General features: G+C 38.0%; 1 protein-coding gene across 2 annotated transcripts in view; it reads left to right on the top strand.

Moving 5' to 3' along the window:
- LOC146867615 (prominin-1-A-like) overlaps positions 1–10,283 on the top strand; it is a 496,515-nt gene extending 486,232 nt beyond the window's left edge. Inside the window, exon 24 of one of the 2 annotated variants that reach the window (XM_085606443.1) lies at positions 3,274–10,283. Coding sequence is in view for 1 of the 2 variants with exons in the window: in XM_085606442.1 (XP_085462568.1) it covers positions 3,274–3,325 (52 nt within the window). In the remaining variant the exon portion in view is untranslated. The remainder of the gene's footprint in view (positions 1–3,273) is intronic. The other variant, XM_085606442.1, reaches the window with a different exon arrangement.
- Positions 10,284–15,624: the final 5,341 nt, after the last annotated feature.

Consider the following 15,624-nt stretch of genomic DNA (forward strand, 5'->3'; position numbering starts at 1 on the left):
ATGTTACTCTTAAATAAAAAAATTAAAAAGAAAAAAAAAAGGAAAATAATTTTTGATCTCAAAGACATCCATAGACTCAAAAAGAAAAAATACCTACTTAATCCTTCTCTGCTCCATCTTGATGCACTGCAGGCATCCTCTCAGGTGAGACACAAGCATGAGAGCTTCACAACCATACAATTGGAAAGCCAAATAGTTCTCTTTCCCAAAAAAATGTTGGTTCATAAGCCAAAAATTGTTTTAATCATCTCAGTCGGAGAGATAATTTGTTTCACAGGAAGCAATACCTTAGACCCACAAAATAATTGAGAGTAAAGATCGTATGGTGAATCACCTTTGAAGACAACACTGGTCACTACTAGTGCCTACACTGTCTCCATTTAAGCATTAGGGGGCAGTCGGAGATGCCCATTTCTAAACACTGTACCTAATGAACAGTGGATTTGTGAAAAAAGTTAAACAACTTACAGTGGTTTGCAACAAGCCTTTACTCAACACTGTATAGCTAAACATAAATAACAGCTGCTTCAAGCACACTATCAACGTAGATATGTAGAATTCAGAAAATCTTTGTAAATGTGTCAGTGAGGTAAATGTATGAAGTCCTCCAACATTTGTATTTCAACAGATACGTCAGAATCCCTAATGTATATTAAAAGAGCCTCATGACAAAAGGGATGCCATTTGTAACATCTGGCCAACGTAACCTTGTATAGCTCAAACCCAAGTTTTCTTTGTGTCTTAGGACACCAAAAAATTTCTCGCATCAGATCTGTGCATAAAAATACTTGGACTTGACTTCCGGTTCTGTACTTGCAGTTGGTCAGCCTCCTCCTCAGAGCTCACAGGCCCCCCTGGGTGATGTTTGATCACGGATAGATCAGATTTGGGGGTATCCACACCTTAACTCCTAGTATACGATTTTATGCTTCTTTGTTAGAGGCTGAAGCTCAAGATGCCCGTGCCCTGTTAGGCCAGGGTCCTCAAACCCCGGCCCTCACCTGAGACTTGCATTGGTGCCAAGTGGCGGCTCGCACAGGTAGGAGTGGTGAGGTGGTGGGGCGGGGAGGGGTGGGGAGTGTTGGAAGTCGACAGACGACCGGATGAGTAATATTAAATAAATAGATAAAACCATTTACATTGCGCTCGTTGCATCGCTAAGGTGTCGTTTGCGCTCGCCGCATTACTGATGCGGTGAGCCCAATGTAAGTGGCTTATTTATTTATTTAATATTACTTATCCCATCGTATGTCGACTTCCACCACCCCTCACCCACCCCACCACGCCCCACCGCTCTTACCTATGCAAGCGCTACTGTTGGTGCCTAGGAAAACCATGTCAGGATCTGTGGGTAGCACGCCTATCACATTCCCTTCAAAGTACTCGCAGTGCAAGGCAGTTAAGCTTTTAAGGCCAGTGAACACTGTTAAATTGAAATGCATCCTGTAAAATGAAAACTCATTTGCTCTAAACTATTTTTTTCCCCATTTTCTAGCATACAAAGGCATCTTTCTGGGCCTGACTCTCAGGAGCGATTTCAAAAGAAGTTAATATATCATCCTCGAAATGGTCCCATTTCTTTTAAGTTGAACTAGCTGGATTTTTGACCGCCACTAATGCATCAAGGCTTCAAATGCCTTCTTAAAGGGGATTTTATTCTTCATTGCAATGATGTACTGTTTATATTATTTTATTCTTTGGTTCAATGATGTAAAGGGCAAGAAAAGCACTATTCTATGGGCAACAGTTTAGGTCTTAGTTTTAGCCACCTCATCTTAACCCCTGCAAATATTTAGGGTGGTGCTCTTTTCTGGGTGTTGGTGCAGATTATGTGACGTTACAACGTGATCAAAATGATCGCGGACTGTTACATCGCAGTTTTTACAACGCAAGTCATTACAACGACTTGCGCTGGAGGGCGCTGATCTTAGGAATAGTATGATTTACTATTCCAACACCAGTCTAGGTACAGTAGGGAAGGTGTTGGAATAGTAAATCATACTATTCCTAAGGTTAGAGCGCCATCCAGCGCAAGTCGTTGTAACGACTTGCGTTGTATTACCTGCGATGTAAAGGCATTGCGATGCAGTGCCCGCATGGTAATGGATGTTTCCCGTTGGTGCACAAAGTTAAACACAGAACTGTTATCACAGAAACGTAAGAAGGGACGAATAACTCATAACTCACCACTGAGCTACCTATTGGGGTCCCATTTCATAAGAACCCACAATGACAGTAGGTGGGATTCGCGCTAGGCACGGGTAATGGAGCTTTCTGCTCTATCTATTTCTAGAGGCCCGAATCTGATTATGATGCAGTACAGTTCACCAAATTCATGAACCTGGTTGCCATAGTACATATGCCGAGAGTCAAAACTCACAGTACCTCAAACAAATGCAACACTCCAGAGTTAAAAATAAATGTAAAACACAAGTGAGAGAGAACTGCTGTCAGCATGAATCTGAGGCACAGATTGTGATGGAAGTTTATAACCTGCAGAAATGTTACATAGTGGCCAGTCTGTCAGCCAAAGCATATATCTGTAATCACACCAAGGAGACAGCAGAAAGGTCTTCAAAGGAGTCATTCAAAAAGTTATTTCCTTCTACCTAGTACAGCACGAATTAACATCTCTGCTAAGATTGAAAAGAAATTGATAGACTAGCAGTAGCCCATTGGCTTTATGTGCCTATTATTTCCTGTCTGCTGTTTCACCAGCAGCTAATATCATTGTTGGCTGACATAACTATAACAAAATATGCTCAATCATAAAATCGATTAATGTGACTTTCTTTGCTGGGGATCCTTTACCATCTACATCAATGAGGAATCCACCTGATAAACACATGCTGTAATCAGATCAGAGGCTTGTATTCTACTGGGGAAATCCTAATGGTCCTTGCAGTTTATGTGCTGGTGAAAAATTCTTCACTTGATCATAGCCAACTGTGAAACCCAGTGGCTAAATCAAGCCAGAGCTTGGAGCGTCTTCTCGTGTTCCAGAAATTAATACTTAGAGTATACATGTTAGCTTGATATACAATATTTATCACATTGACTTAGCAGCCCCATGTCAAGGTTATGCTCAGTGTTCTACACAGTACATGAGTAGGATTTGACTGTGTGTGGTCATTTAGGTCATGTGTTACAGGTGTTTGTACATCACATTTAGGTAAAAATAAAAAACGGGGCGATGAGAATTTTCCTTATTCAATATGTTCAGTGCCTGATTTGCCACAGATTAATAAATATGCACTTTTTTTTCTTTTGTAGGACAGCAAACTCCGAGCAGTTTTTGATTCCCCGTGCTGCTGCAAAAAAATGAACATGGGAAAAGCAGTGGCAATTCGGGATCTATAGAAATAGACATACATATATCTAAATCAAAGAAATGACTTCTCATCTGTGAAATTCCTCAAATACATTTCTGGTGCTTTCAATGGCTGTGTAATGCAGCACAGACACTCTTCTTTGGATTCAAATCTGCAGTGCAAGTTATTTTAAGAACAGTCAAGTTCCGGTGCCTTACCAGAAGACTCAACAAATTGCCAGCCACTTAGATGTGATGGGCATGTTTGAATTTAAAAAAAATATTTTTATATGGTAGTTCTATACATTTGTTCTCATTTTTAGGAAACTGTACTACAGGACAAGTCCTTTATTTATCTTGAAATAATATGTTCTTGCAATTATTCAGAAAATGTGTCTGCTTCTCATCAGGATTCCCATTTGTGAAATCCTCACTTGGTAAAAAAGGAAGCATTCACGTGCAACCACATGATTTTACTGTAAAGAAATGTGCCTTGTACACCTAGCCATACTTTGTATACTTTGTAGTCACAGGCAGTGAAAAGAAACAAAGACCACCAAGTGGAGGGAAAAATCTCAATGCCTGATGGAGTCCATGCTTTTTTTTTTTTTCACAAAATCCTGCGTTTGAAATTTTGTAAAAAAAGAAAACACAAACGTTGATCGAGAAAAAAACATGGCAGCGACTCGTTTAGCTCTGCCAATCGTGCACGTTTCAACACAGAGATCCTCACCCAGCAGAGTGGATCTCTCATTATAGCGGGTTGAAGGGCCCATCCATCATACATTAAATGAAAGTAAAAAATGGGTATCGTATTTGCAGTAGGTAACTGGGGGGAACAGTGAACGAAAAAGAAACATTGACTATTATATTTTTTTAAAGTTCCTTCTATGCCATAATATGCACAAAATTGCTGACATTGTCAAAGTTATTACCTTTGGGAAAACCCTGATGATCCCCATGTGTACCTCCTGCTTGTTCATTTCTGCAGCAATCGTCATGAAAAAATGTTTATTGAAAAACACACAAACCACATTTTAAATACAACATGAACCCACACATAAACCAGGCAATCATAAAAACAGAATAGAAAAACTAAAAACATTGCATATTTAAGAAATAGTTAAAAATCCAAATAGTTACGAACAGTGGCAAATGCGGATGAATGGAACCATTTAAATGAAATGAACCATTGCTGCCTGCATATGTCTTAGGCGTTTTCCAACAAACATGCTTTTTTTAACCTTCCAAGAGAGTACTCCTCGATGCGGACAAACAAGTAAAGCATCACAAATCCAGCAATCCACTCCACATGGCCTGAGTAAAAAAACATAAAAGCTTTGTCATTCAATGTAATTTACAAATAAATAAGATGTCAGCAATCCTTAATTCACAGAATATTTATTGTTCACAAAGAAGAATTGTCAAATCTTCGATGGTATAAAGCATTGGAGTATCTGATTAAGTCCATTGCACACCCAATGTTCCACACACTGTATACATTTAGTTAAGCACAAAAATATATCAAAGGGGCTACAGTTCTTTTGTACCCGCGTCACATGACTTAACTTTGCGTATTTTAAAGAAGCATAGTGCACTTTTCTGCATCCAGTAAAAGTTTTCGCTGTGTATCCAAATTCCATGTGGCTGCCAGTCTCTCCATTACAGCCCCTGAGTGAAGGACTATAAGGCAGAGCCAATTAACTTAAAGGCCGGTCTAATCATGTGTAAATCTTGCTGGCTGCAAACTGGTTTATTAGCCCGAATACACTGTGCTTCACCACCCATCCTATTCCTTCGCTGTCACCTTCAGCATAAGTCAATGGCTATCAGGAAACAGACAATGGTTGTGCATTGCTGTGCATAAGGACAGAAAGCATGCAATAGTGGGGGACTTCTTTCCCATCCTCTTCCCGATACTGTGTGCCAGGTGAGGCCAGTGTGAAAGGAGACTGGCTAAAGAACTACAAGCCACAGGCAGGAGCTAATCCACTCTGCTTGCAGTGCAGCTACATTCTATCTCTAGAACTACACCTAACCAGTTAACAGCTAATGCAGAGAGAAAGCCCAAATAGTTGAGTAAAGTTTACTATGTTTATCTCAGCAGTTTATTTCAGAGTGGTGAGGAAGTTTAGCTGAGCATTATGGCCATTCTATTATGACTGAGTGGGCATATTCTTCCTGTTTGTGAGAACTATAACATGTTGGTCATTATATAAATTATGGTGCAAATACATCCAATTGTTTGTGGAGACTTGCTGAGTGTGTATAGTAAAGCCTGGTTTTGGAGGCACGTAAACACTGAATTGAGGCAAATTTTATCCGGAAGGCTACATATGAGTACTACTTGCTATTTGTGGATTCGCCAGTACATTTTATTGGTCGGGAAGTGAGTGAAATTCTGAATTTGTCAATATTTTATATGGTTTGTAAATTACTTGTGTAATTCAGTGGCCAATTGCTTTCTGAATATCAGTGAATTCTGCTGTGATCAAAATGAAATCTTATCTTAACAGTAAAATGCATTTTTAATGTACAGTGATATCATGTTGAAGGCAAAAAACATTTTATGTTGGTTATGATGCACATTTCATTCATAGTGATTTTGGAGTCTATGGGAATATAAAACCTTGATTTGTCCATGCTAGTGACTTTAAGATATTTTTTACTCACAATTTTCCAAATGTGCTTTAAAACAGCGTTTAATTCACACGTGATAAAGATTATTCAGGTGGAGAATTTCTAAACCTCCAACTGTTTATTATATATTGCTTCAATTAAATTAATATGCAATAAGTGCATTAAAAAGGGCACAAGCGGCTACTGTTATCAGAATTTCTTGGAGAGAACCACATACTTTCACTAAAATAGGTCATGTAGAAATTAAATTTGCTTTTACAAAACTTTGAGCCAATCATAAAAATTGCAATTTTGTTTCTAATTAGAAACAGTTCTGATGAGCAATGGAACTTTACAATAAAGTCTGTCCAAACTGTCTTTTATATTGAACTTTATTCGATTGTTCAAAGATAATCAAGATAAAGTGCATAACAAATAACCTAAACAAAACATTAAGATTCAGTGGTTATAAAAAGTCCCATGGAATAATCCACAGTTTGCAAGTATAAGTAATAAATAATGTTGTGTTTTAGGTTTCCAATTTTACACAAAAAGACAAAGTTCATAAGTGTTTGTGTAGAAGATTAATTGCAAGGATATTATAATATTTAGTCATTTAATCTTATTGTCGGAACGGAAAAAAAAGATGGCTTCTGATACTGCCCAGACGAAATCTGGTCAATAATGATCTTTCCCATAAATTATTCACAAGAGTCAGATAGGGTCTATGCTTATTGTGGCTTGTATAATTGCATAGTTCCGGAAGGTTGCTTTAATCCTCCCTTTGGCTTCTCTGTTCATGGAGGTTAGCGTTAAATACTTTTTTTCACCCTTTGAGCTTCCCCTTTGGCAATTAGATGGCGGGTGGTTATCAAATCAAATCTGCCAAGGGTTTAGGCCATCTCCTTAATGTGCCTTAGCCACGGAATCTTATGATCTAGGTCACACCCAAGACAATTTGCTATTTTCTTTCAATTGAGAGAGGCATGAGTGTTTCACCATGTAGATACCCATAAAAGTGTTGGCGTCAATTTGAGAAGATCTTCCACATAAGAGAGGCCTATTTCTTTATAAAGAAAATAGTGAAGGCAGCATGGAGGAAGGCCTAACAAAAACCCACAGATACAATTATCTTCTAATTGTAGTTTATAGGTGTTTCGGTAGCCCCATATATCAATACTGGCAGACACTTACATTTGTACATTTCTAAAATTGGCAGAATCAGTTTACTTCCTACTTTTTTTGCAAAACTGTACAATGCTTCAGCAGATTGGTTAAACCTAAGATGCCTACTTAGAAGATATGGAGACCAAGCACTAAGATTTTAAAAGGTGACCCCTAAATATGGAAAATGTTGTACATCTACTATTTTGCCCTTTATTGAAATTGGGATATGCTTACAGGATTTAATGCCACAGGACATATAATGAGTTGGCCTCAAGATCTAACTTATCCATAAACTTGACAAAATTGACAATTAGACCCTTCAGGCCACTGGGAGTTTGTTATATTTGTATAGCATCATCGGCGTATAAGCTGGAATGGGCGCTGAATTAACCATAGGCATATCCTTCCCTGACAAAAGTAAAATGTCGTTAAGACCATTAATATACAAGAGAAATAAGATGGGGCCAGCACGCAGTCTTGGCAGGCACCCCTTGTAAGCTCAAAGCGCTCAGTGCATTCACCCTCTGGCCCAAACCTTACTGACACAGAAACCCCAGATAGTAAGCACAAAGTAAATTTACCAAATCCAGATCCAAACCTATGTTAGACAGAATGGCCAAAAGCTTTGATTGGTTAACCCAATTGATGGCACTACTACGACCCTTAAGGGGAGAGGCAGAGTGCCCCCACCCTCTTAGCTACAGTATAATTGCTGAGGATCAAGTGTAATTTAAAACACTGTTCCTGGATATCCAACACTTCCCTAAAACCATACTGGACTGTCAAAATGACTTTGGTGCCTTCGACCGAAGCTTCAATCCAGTGCAGTATAATTCAGCCACTTACTTCGATGATAGAATGAAGCAGTGAGATTGACTGGTAATATCGGGGACCTTACTTTGTCTTTTTTATATAGCCACTGTGGTTTGGGATAAATGCCAGATAGGTTGCCTCTCACACTATGTTGGGGAAGTAGTTTTCCCTCCATTATTTTGTAGGATGCAACCTCCCTCTCCAAAATCAACACATGGTTTGTTTACAAATGATGTGTAAGTTTTCTGCTAACATGATTGTAAAATAATTGGTTCATCTTGAAAATCTCTAATACAGGACATACTTTCACAAACTGCAAAGTGAGTGCAACAATATAATTACAGTGCCTAAGCAATACATATTTTAAACTAATGTCACTGAACATTTATTAAGAGGCACACCGCACACAGAATAGAATGTTTCTTGGCCAATGAATAATCAATTTTATTAGAACTTTGAAATGTTGAAATTCCAGTATAAGAAAATTGAGTAGCAGAGGGATTTAGTTTCTAGTGCATGCCCTCTGTTCCAGCATTACAACTCTGGCTAGCTCTGTATTTATCAGAACATTCTACACTTAATAGAGGGAATGTTGTCATTGCTTAATTGCCTTTATGTTGAATGTTTTCTCTTATGTTAAGTCTCCCCTCTCCTTAAATCTGCCCTTTGTGGCTTTAATCCAGGAAGACTGTATTTAACAGAACTCTGCTGTGGACTAGACTACTACCTTAGAACTCTGATATCTTGGGATCTTTATTGAAGATAGAGGAACAACCTTCCACTACATTCCTGTGTTCCTCAGCCTCTCAGTGTCTCATTTAAAACATTATTTTTCCTGATAAAGGTTCCTTGCTAGCTCGTTGATCATCTAAAGTTTCCTATCCCACCTTTGAGCCGCACAGTGAAAAAGAAAGGCTAATGGATTAAAATATCTGCACATTGAAAAAAAGTAATGTAGCATATAGCTGAATTAAAAACCCTACAGGGGATATCTTAGTACAAGCGACAAATATTTGTAGGTGAAAGATTACACTTGTACCCTAGTATGACACTCAGTGATGTGCTATAAGGTAACATAAAAATATTGTTTTATGGAACAAGCTGTTTTGGAATCATGTGCCTTCCACTAGTTATGGTGTGCAACAGACACTACATCTCTTAAGGATGTAACGAAGGCCTGAGACAGAAGCTAGAGAATCATAGTGCTTAGTAAGAAAGGTTAATGATGAAGGCAAAGAAAGGTCCGTATCAAAGATCAGGAAGTGCTTGCATTGGTGGGTAGGGCAGAACATGGGCACTCTGGAAACAGCTTATATCCTATTATCAGTTCTACAATTCTATGTTTTGGTGATTTATTTTACCTTATTGGAAACTTGACACTTCTAGTGTTACCCTGTAAGAAGGAACAGTCCTATAGAGGAAGCAGCCCTGATTGGGATCTGGATCTTTTGTTTTCAGACTACGGTGCACCACTGCAAAGTTGAAAAAGCAGCATCTATTTAAAACATATTTAAGCCATAAAGAAACAGTAGGCATATGTACATTAATATTTGAAAAACCCATCTCAGGCCCCTCCAAAATGAAGGTGCCTAGCCATGAATGTGTTAGCTTTGATCTTGCACACAGTCCTTTTTCAGGCAACACTGAAGCATGATTAATCAATGAAGTTTACATAGCATCCAAAAATAATCAAATACTTTGATTTATGAAATGGGATGAGCACAGAGTTCATTCTCAATCAATGTATCAAATCTAGAAACTTACTTGTATTTCTTTTGGTTATGTTTACATTTCATGTGTCAATGAAAAGGTTTACTATCAAGAGTTAAATGTACTGACAGTTTACAATGCTGCTGTTGTACAATAACTCACTCTCAAAACGTTGCATTTTTCTGGACTTCACAAAACCAAAGTCTTTTTCAAAACTAGGATGCACTGACTTTTGATGACGCATGTGACCAAACGTTTTAAAGTTATGTTTATCATTGTTATTAATAATTTTATTTGGGCTGTGTGATCAGAGTGGTTAATTCATCATTCATTTTGTATTGTGTCCACGATCTGCCTCTAAACTCTGAGATGTTTTAGTTTAGTGTTCCTCACTACCTATGTCACCTCTTTCTTCCTGTAGCTCAAGAATCACATCCCTTTCTACTCTTTTCTTGCTGTTTCTTCTTTCTTGTTATTTTGACGGTTTGAGTACATTACGTTTGTATGTATTTATTGTAATAAAAATTTGTTTGCACATTGATTTACATTTTTGTTGATAGCTCTTCTACAGCACAGTAAATAATGTAATTGTATTTATAGTTGGTGTAATATTAGAATGTTAATATTAGAATGTGATTATTAAATTAAAGATATTTCTCTCACACCCTGAGTGGCATCGGTACAATTGATTTCATTATGTGGAGGTGTTATGATCTTGATATATTTTCTACATTAAAGAGTCTCTTTTTAAATTACATATGTTTCTTTATTTAGGTGTATGTTTCAAATATAAATACACAATTATTGATATTATTAATGTCATGATGAGTCACATTGCTTGGATAAATTATTAAAAGAGTATTTTGGCACAATCGGATAGTTTTTTCTAGTTAGTTTTTTAAAATAATGAGCAAGGCTTGATAGAAATAGATATCTTGGTTTCTCAGTTATTGCTTTTAAACAATAAGCAAGATTTCACAGACTATCAGTAAGTGAAAGATTAGAGGGTCTTCACTACTGAGTGTTTATTTTGAAAAAAGTCAACAATATTGAGACAGAATATATAAACTGGAAAAAAGTGTTATTAGACATATAGGATATTTGTTCCAGGGACTGGAGGCTAAGGATCATACAGAAGCCGCAAACACCTTTAATTGCTTAAGGCTACTTAGGAGGCTCATTTACTGACTCACTGGAATAGCCACTATTACGCAGACGGGAACAGCAGCTGCTGTTTCTTATTGAACATTGGTTCCATTGTTCACAAAACGTATGTGGCTATGAAGATCTCCGAACCAACTATAAAACTCGAGTAGGCCTCATTTTGGTGCTAGATTTAGTTTAGCTAGCAGAGTGAAAGGAGTGGATTAGGATATTGATACAATATTTTTATGTTACAATATTTTCTATTATTTTTCCTTTCTGACAAATACAATTTCCACTATCTTGTTTATTTTTTATAATAGTTGCTATTGATATTGTGTGCACTAGGATATGATTTAGATTTTAATCAATCTAAAAAATATAATCATAACTTCATAGTGCCTATTCATGATGTGAGAGGATTTGGGTTCCACTAGCTATCTCTGTGAAGTCTTCCAAAGCTGATTGTTCCTTAAAATGCACCTCACGCAAGTAAAGCTCAGTGGATTGCAGGACGGTTGCAGTCGAACAGGTTCTCTGTATCATGGCGGTACATTGACTAAGTCCTTAGTGCCAGAGGGCCTACAAAACCCAATTCCAGGCCGCGTTCTGAGAAGAAGTCTAGAAAACGTATCAGTGGCATACATGCAATGTCTCCACTTTTCGACAATGTATTTGTTTATACCACTGCTTAATTTATTGACAAGAGAGTGCCAGCGCCTAAAGCTCTCCTCCGAAGCTGGTGGCCAGTGCAATTAAACCTTGGCATGCCAAATACCAAGACTGGTAGTCTTTGCTACCAGAAAATCCCTGCCCTTTTTCTTGCATGTTCCTGCTTTCTCCCTTTGAGCAGTTTTTTACGTATCCGCTTCCGCTGTCATTGCGATCTGTATGTTTTTCCTCTCTTGCACTGAGTAAATATTTGATGTGAAAAAATGTGTGCTTGTCCCCAGAAATAAGTGTTGGTTGCCCCCAACAGCAACCACCAATTCAAAGTAAGCACTGGTTTATCCTTTCCTGGTGAACCGTCATATTGCACCATGCCTCACCATTCATTCTCTGCCCTTGTAACACCTCAGGACACAATTAATATTTTAGCAACATCAGCTTTCAGAGAGTTTAAAAACATGCTAAATAAAGAATATTTTAACACCAACAGCCTATATGCATACTCCGTATAGCCCAAAGTATTTTAAATATTGTGGAACTTATTTAGGCACTCTTGGGAAGTATTACAAATTAAAACAACAGTGATGTGTTTTAATGTTCAGAATTAGGACAGGGAAGATCTAAGAAGCTAACAGGATCCTCGTCCAGTAGCAAAAGCACCCAAACAGAAGGGACTAGGCAGCATCTCTTTCAGGAATCTAAGCATGAACAGAACAGTGCAGGTTTCTGCCTGCAGCACTCCTCAGGAGCATGTGCAACAATGTCCACTTCACAAATGGCAGTCAGTGTGCAAAGATGAAAGGAAATTCAACAAATTGTGATCCTGATTCATTGCTCAAAGATTATGAGAATTAATTAGAGTTTGGTGGATGCAGGACATCCACCTAAACTTGACACTTGTCCCGACTGCCCTATTTGGGGAGTGCACAAGGCAAACACTCTAAATAGGGCAGAGGGTGTATTAAATCTGCCAAAATCTTAATAATTTTCTTTTATATAAGACGCAAATAGAGGGAAACTGATTATACAGCCTAAAGTTTTACCCCTCCATGACATTTGAAAATAATAAAACATAAAAGAACTGTATAGAAAATCATTGGAACGTTTTTCAAAGCTTATATGTTGTTATCAAGAAATTATTGCCTCATTAAACGTTTATGAAGTAAAAAGAGATGTTGCTTTTCTCGAAAAAGTATTGTCTGCTATTCATTTAACTACATAAGATATTTTGTCACATTTTCTCACCTCATTTATCAGGGTTAACATCACATCATTTTGGTACTTTTACCTTTCTAATCATGTGGTCGATACCAATTCACACTTGAAACAATAACCTTACTCTATTTGGGGGTATTTTAAATGGTTGTGGTCTTATTATAAAATGTGGCTATAAATTTTATTTTAATTTTTAGATACTAATCTCACTCATTCTTCATCAAAACATTAATATATAATATAGAACATAATTTGTACTACTATAGCCAGTACAAAAAGAAAAGAAGAGTCTCATAATGCATAATTTTATGTGTTCCAATTTTATTGTGTAACATATTTACATTGCTACCAAATTATAACCTAAAAAAAGCTAACATCTAATGTTTAAACTAATCATTGTATGAATTTAAAAGGCATGTGAAATGTTAGACGTTAAGTTCAGGAGTCATGACATATTTTCTGGATAAGCACTGGCTATATAAGGAATTGACATTTACACTGCTTCGAAGTAAATGGATCTCAGGTAAGTAAATTGAGCTCCTGGCCTGTTTCCAGCCCTCATTAATCTGTGCTAGCAAACCTCGTATTGCAGTACGGTCCAATGGTTGTTCAAGAAGCTTTTTGGTACTTAAATATTTAGATAAATCTATTTTATAGCTCCTTTATCAAAATATTGATTAATTCGCCATTATTACAGTTCATGAATAAGCGTATCTATATGCAATGCAATCTCAAAGTTCATTTGGATTCTGTCCTTCACAACTGATAGAGAGCCATATCGTTCTGAAATTGTAGGCGTGCATCATAATCACAGGTAGACCGCACCCATATATTTAGAGAAAATATATTAACGTGTGGGTTTTAGAAATATAGTACTAAAGTAGCATATAATAGTGTGAATAGAAGTGTAATCGTGTCAATTATGTAGATCGATGCAGTGTTTAATCGAAAATGTATTTTAGATGATGCATAATGAATTAGTTCACGTATAAGGTGATGCATTAGGTTTAAACGTGCACCATATTAAAGTCTGCACGTGTAGTTTTGCTTATCCATGTATGAATGGTAATGAAATCAATGCTTTTAATGTGATTTAGAAATGTGTGTTTAAATGCAAAGGCCTGACTGCATATACGTTTAGGAGAAAGACCTATTCGTTCTTATGCTAGCTGAATATTGTAGGCCGAAAATTGTTTCTCTTGGAAAGGCTCTGGGTTTTAGAAAAGTCAGCTGAATCTCAGAGAGTGGAGAGTTTCTCGTTCCCATGTTTCTGTTGCAGGTGCAAGGACACCTAGCTTGTTAGGAAGACTAACCCTTTGTTTTAGGAGTTAGGATGGTAGGAAAAGCAACCATGGGAGTACACTGGAATGCCAATATGATACTTTCAGCGGAGAAGGTGCCTGGAACCCAAGGTCACTCCAAACACCTTTGGATGAAGTAAGAGTTTCGATGGAAAAATACAGAAGGAAGACCTTCCCGAAGAGGTGTGACGAGGGCGTGTTCTATGATTTTGTGATTTTGAATTAGGGACAGTGCCCCGAGGGTTGAGCAGTCTAGGATTATTAGAGGGGAAGCTAGAAGGCGCATCATAGAATGAGCTCTATAGCTTTGGCTACTGCCTTAAGCAAAGTGAGTGTACTTCTAAGGAAGTCTTCACTACTGACACCTTTTTCTCTCTTGCCTGGGGAAAATTCTAAGTAGGATGTCACCTTAGAGATAGTGTAGGAACAGATTGATTACTTTTCTTTTTAGGTTAATGACTTCTAACATAGAGATTGGAGCGGTTATAGGTGGCCTGATGCTTCTGGAGCTAACTATACTTCTTATTCTGAGTCGGATGAGACTCCTGCGTTGGATATTCTTTGTATTAGTGCCCATTTATTTCCTTAACCTCGTGATGAGGTGCTTGTATGTGCAATTATTTTTGGCTTTGTAATAAACCCTAAATTTTGGAATTCTGAGTCAGTGGTTCTTGAAATATAAAGTTGAAGTTTAATTGGCTATATTGAGAAATTGAATTTTCTTCCCTTCACACTATTCAGCAGGTAGAAAGGTCCAGTCGACCTGAGGATTCTTAGGAATGGTAAGTTACGATAAGATAAGAATCTAGCTTTATCAGTTGGTAGCAAAGTAGGATGGTTATCTCTGATAGTAACGGGAGATCTAGATCAAGATCAGAGATTACCGAGTCCCATAGAGTTCGAGCGATGGTGATCCATTGGATTGTAAACGGAGGACGACGGCGGTTGATGGAAACCGACAGAGAGTAGCGGTGCGGCGGAAGTAGAAGTTCGTGGTAGCGTGAGTATGAAAAGGGTGATGTTTGTTAGATTGAGGTGCTGATTTGAGTGTGTGATGTCTTGCGGAGTTGGAATGAGAGTCGTGTGATAGAGGTTTGGAACGTGAGCGCGCACTGGCCAAGAGTTTTGATTTGATATCCTGGGATAAGAGACTGTGGTGTAGAAGACACCCAGAGTTGAGATTGTTGACCAGAGATTGTGGGAGTCATGAGACGTCGTTGACAACCCACGGATGATAGGGAGCGTATGTGTGAGTAACCAACGCTGGTCGTAGGTTGCTGTATGTGGAACATCGAGAGTTTGAATCCTATCGATTGATTTAGAGGCGATTGTCCGGTCATTTCGCGAACAGACAGTTGCCAGATTTGAGGTCAACAGTTTCGAGAGACTGTCCGGTCGTTTGGTGGACAGACAGTCAGAGAAGTGATTTTCCGGTCGTTTCGTGGACAGATAATTACTTCAGAGTATGAATGAGACACATGTAAGGGTGAGAAGGGAATTGTAAAGGAGGGGAACTGCTGCGAGCGAAGAATGGGTGACGTCAGATGGTGCCGCGCTGCGATAGGTCGGTTGGTGTGAGTCACACTGGTATTGGTGGATTGACATCAGGAAGTAAACGAAAATATTGTGTGCGAACGAAAAATCAGTTTCATCATGAAATGTTTTAAAGTTTTACGG

The sequence above is a fragment of the Triturus cristatus genome, chromosome 1_2, assembly GCF_964204655.1.
Source record: "Triturus cristatus chromosome 1_2, aTriCri1.1, whole genome shotgun sequence".
Lineage (NCBI taxonomy): Eukaryota > Metazoa > Chordata > Amphibia > Caudata > Salamandridae > Triturus > Triturus cristatus.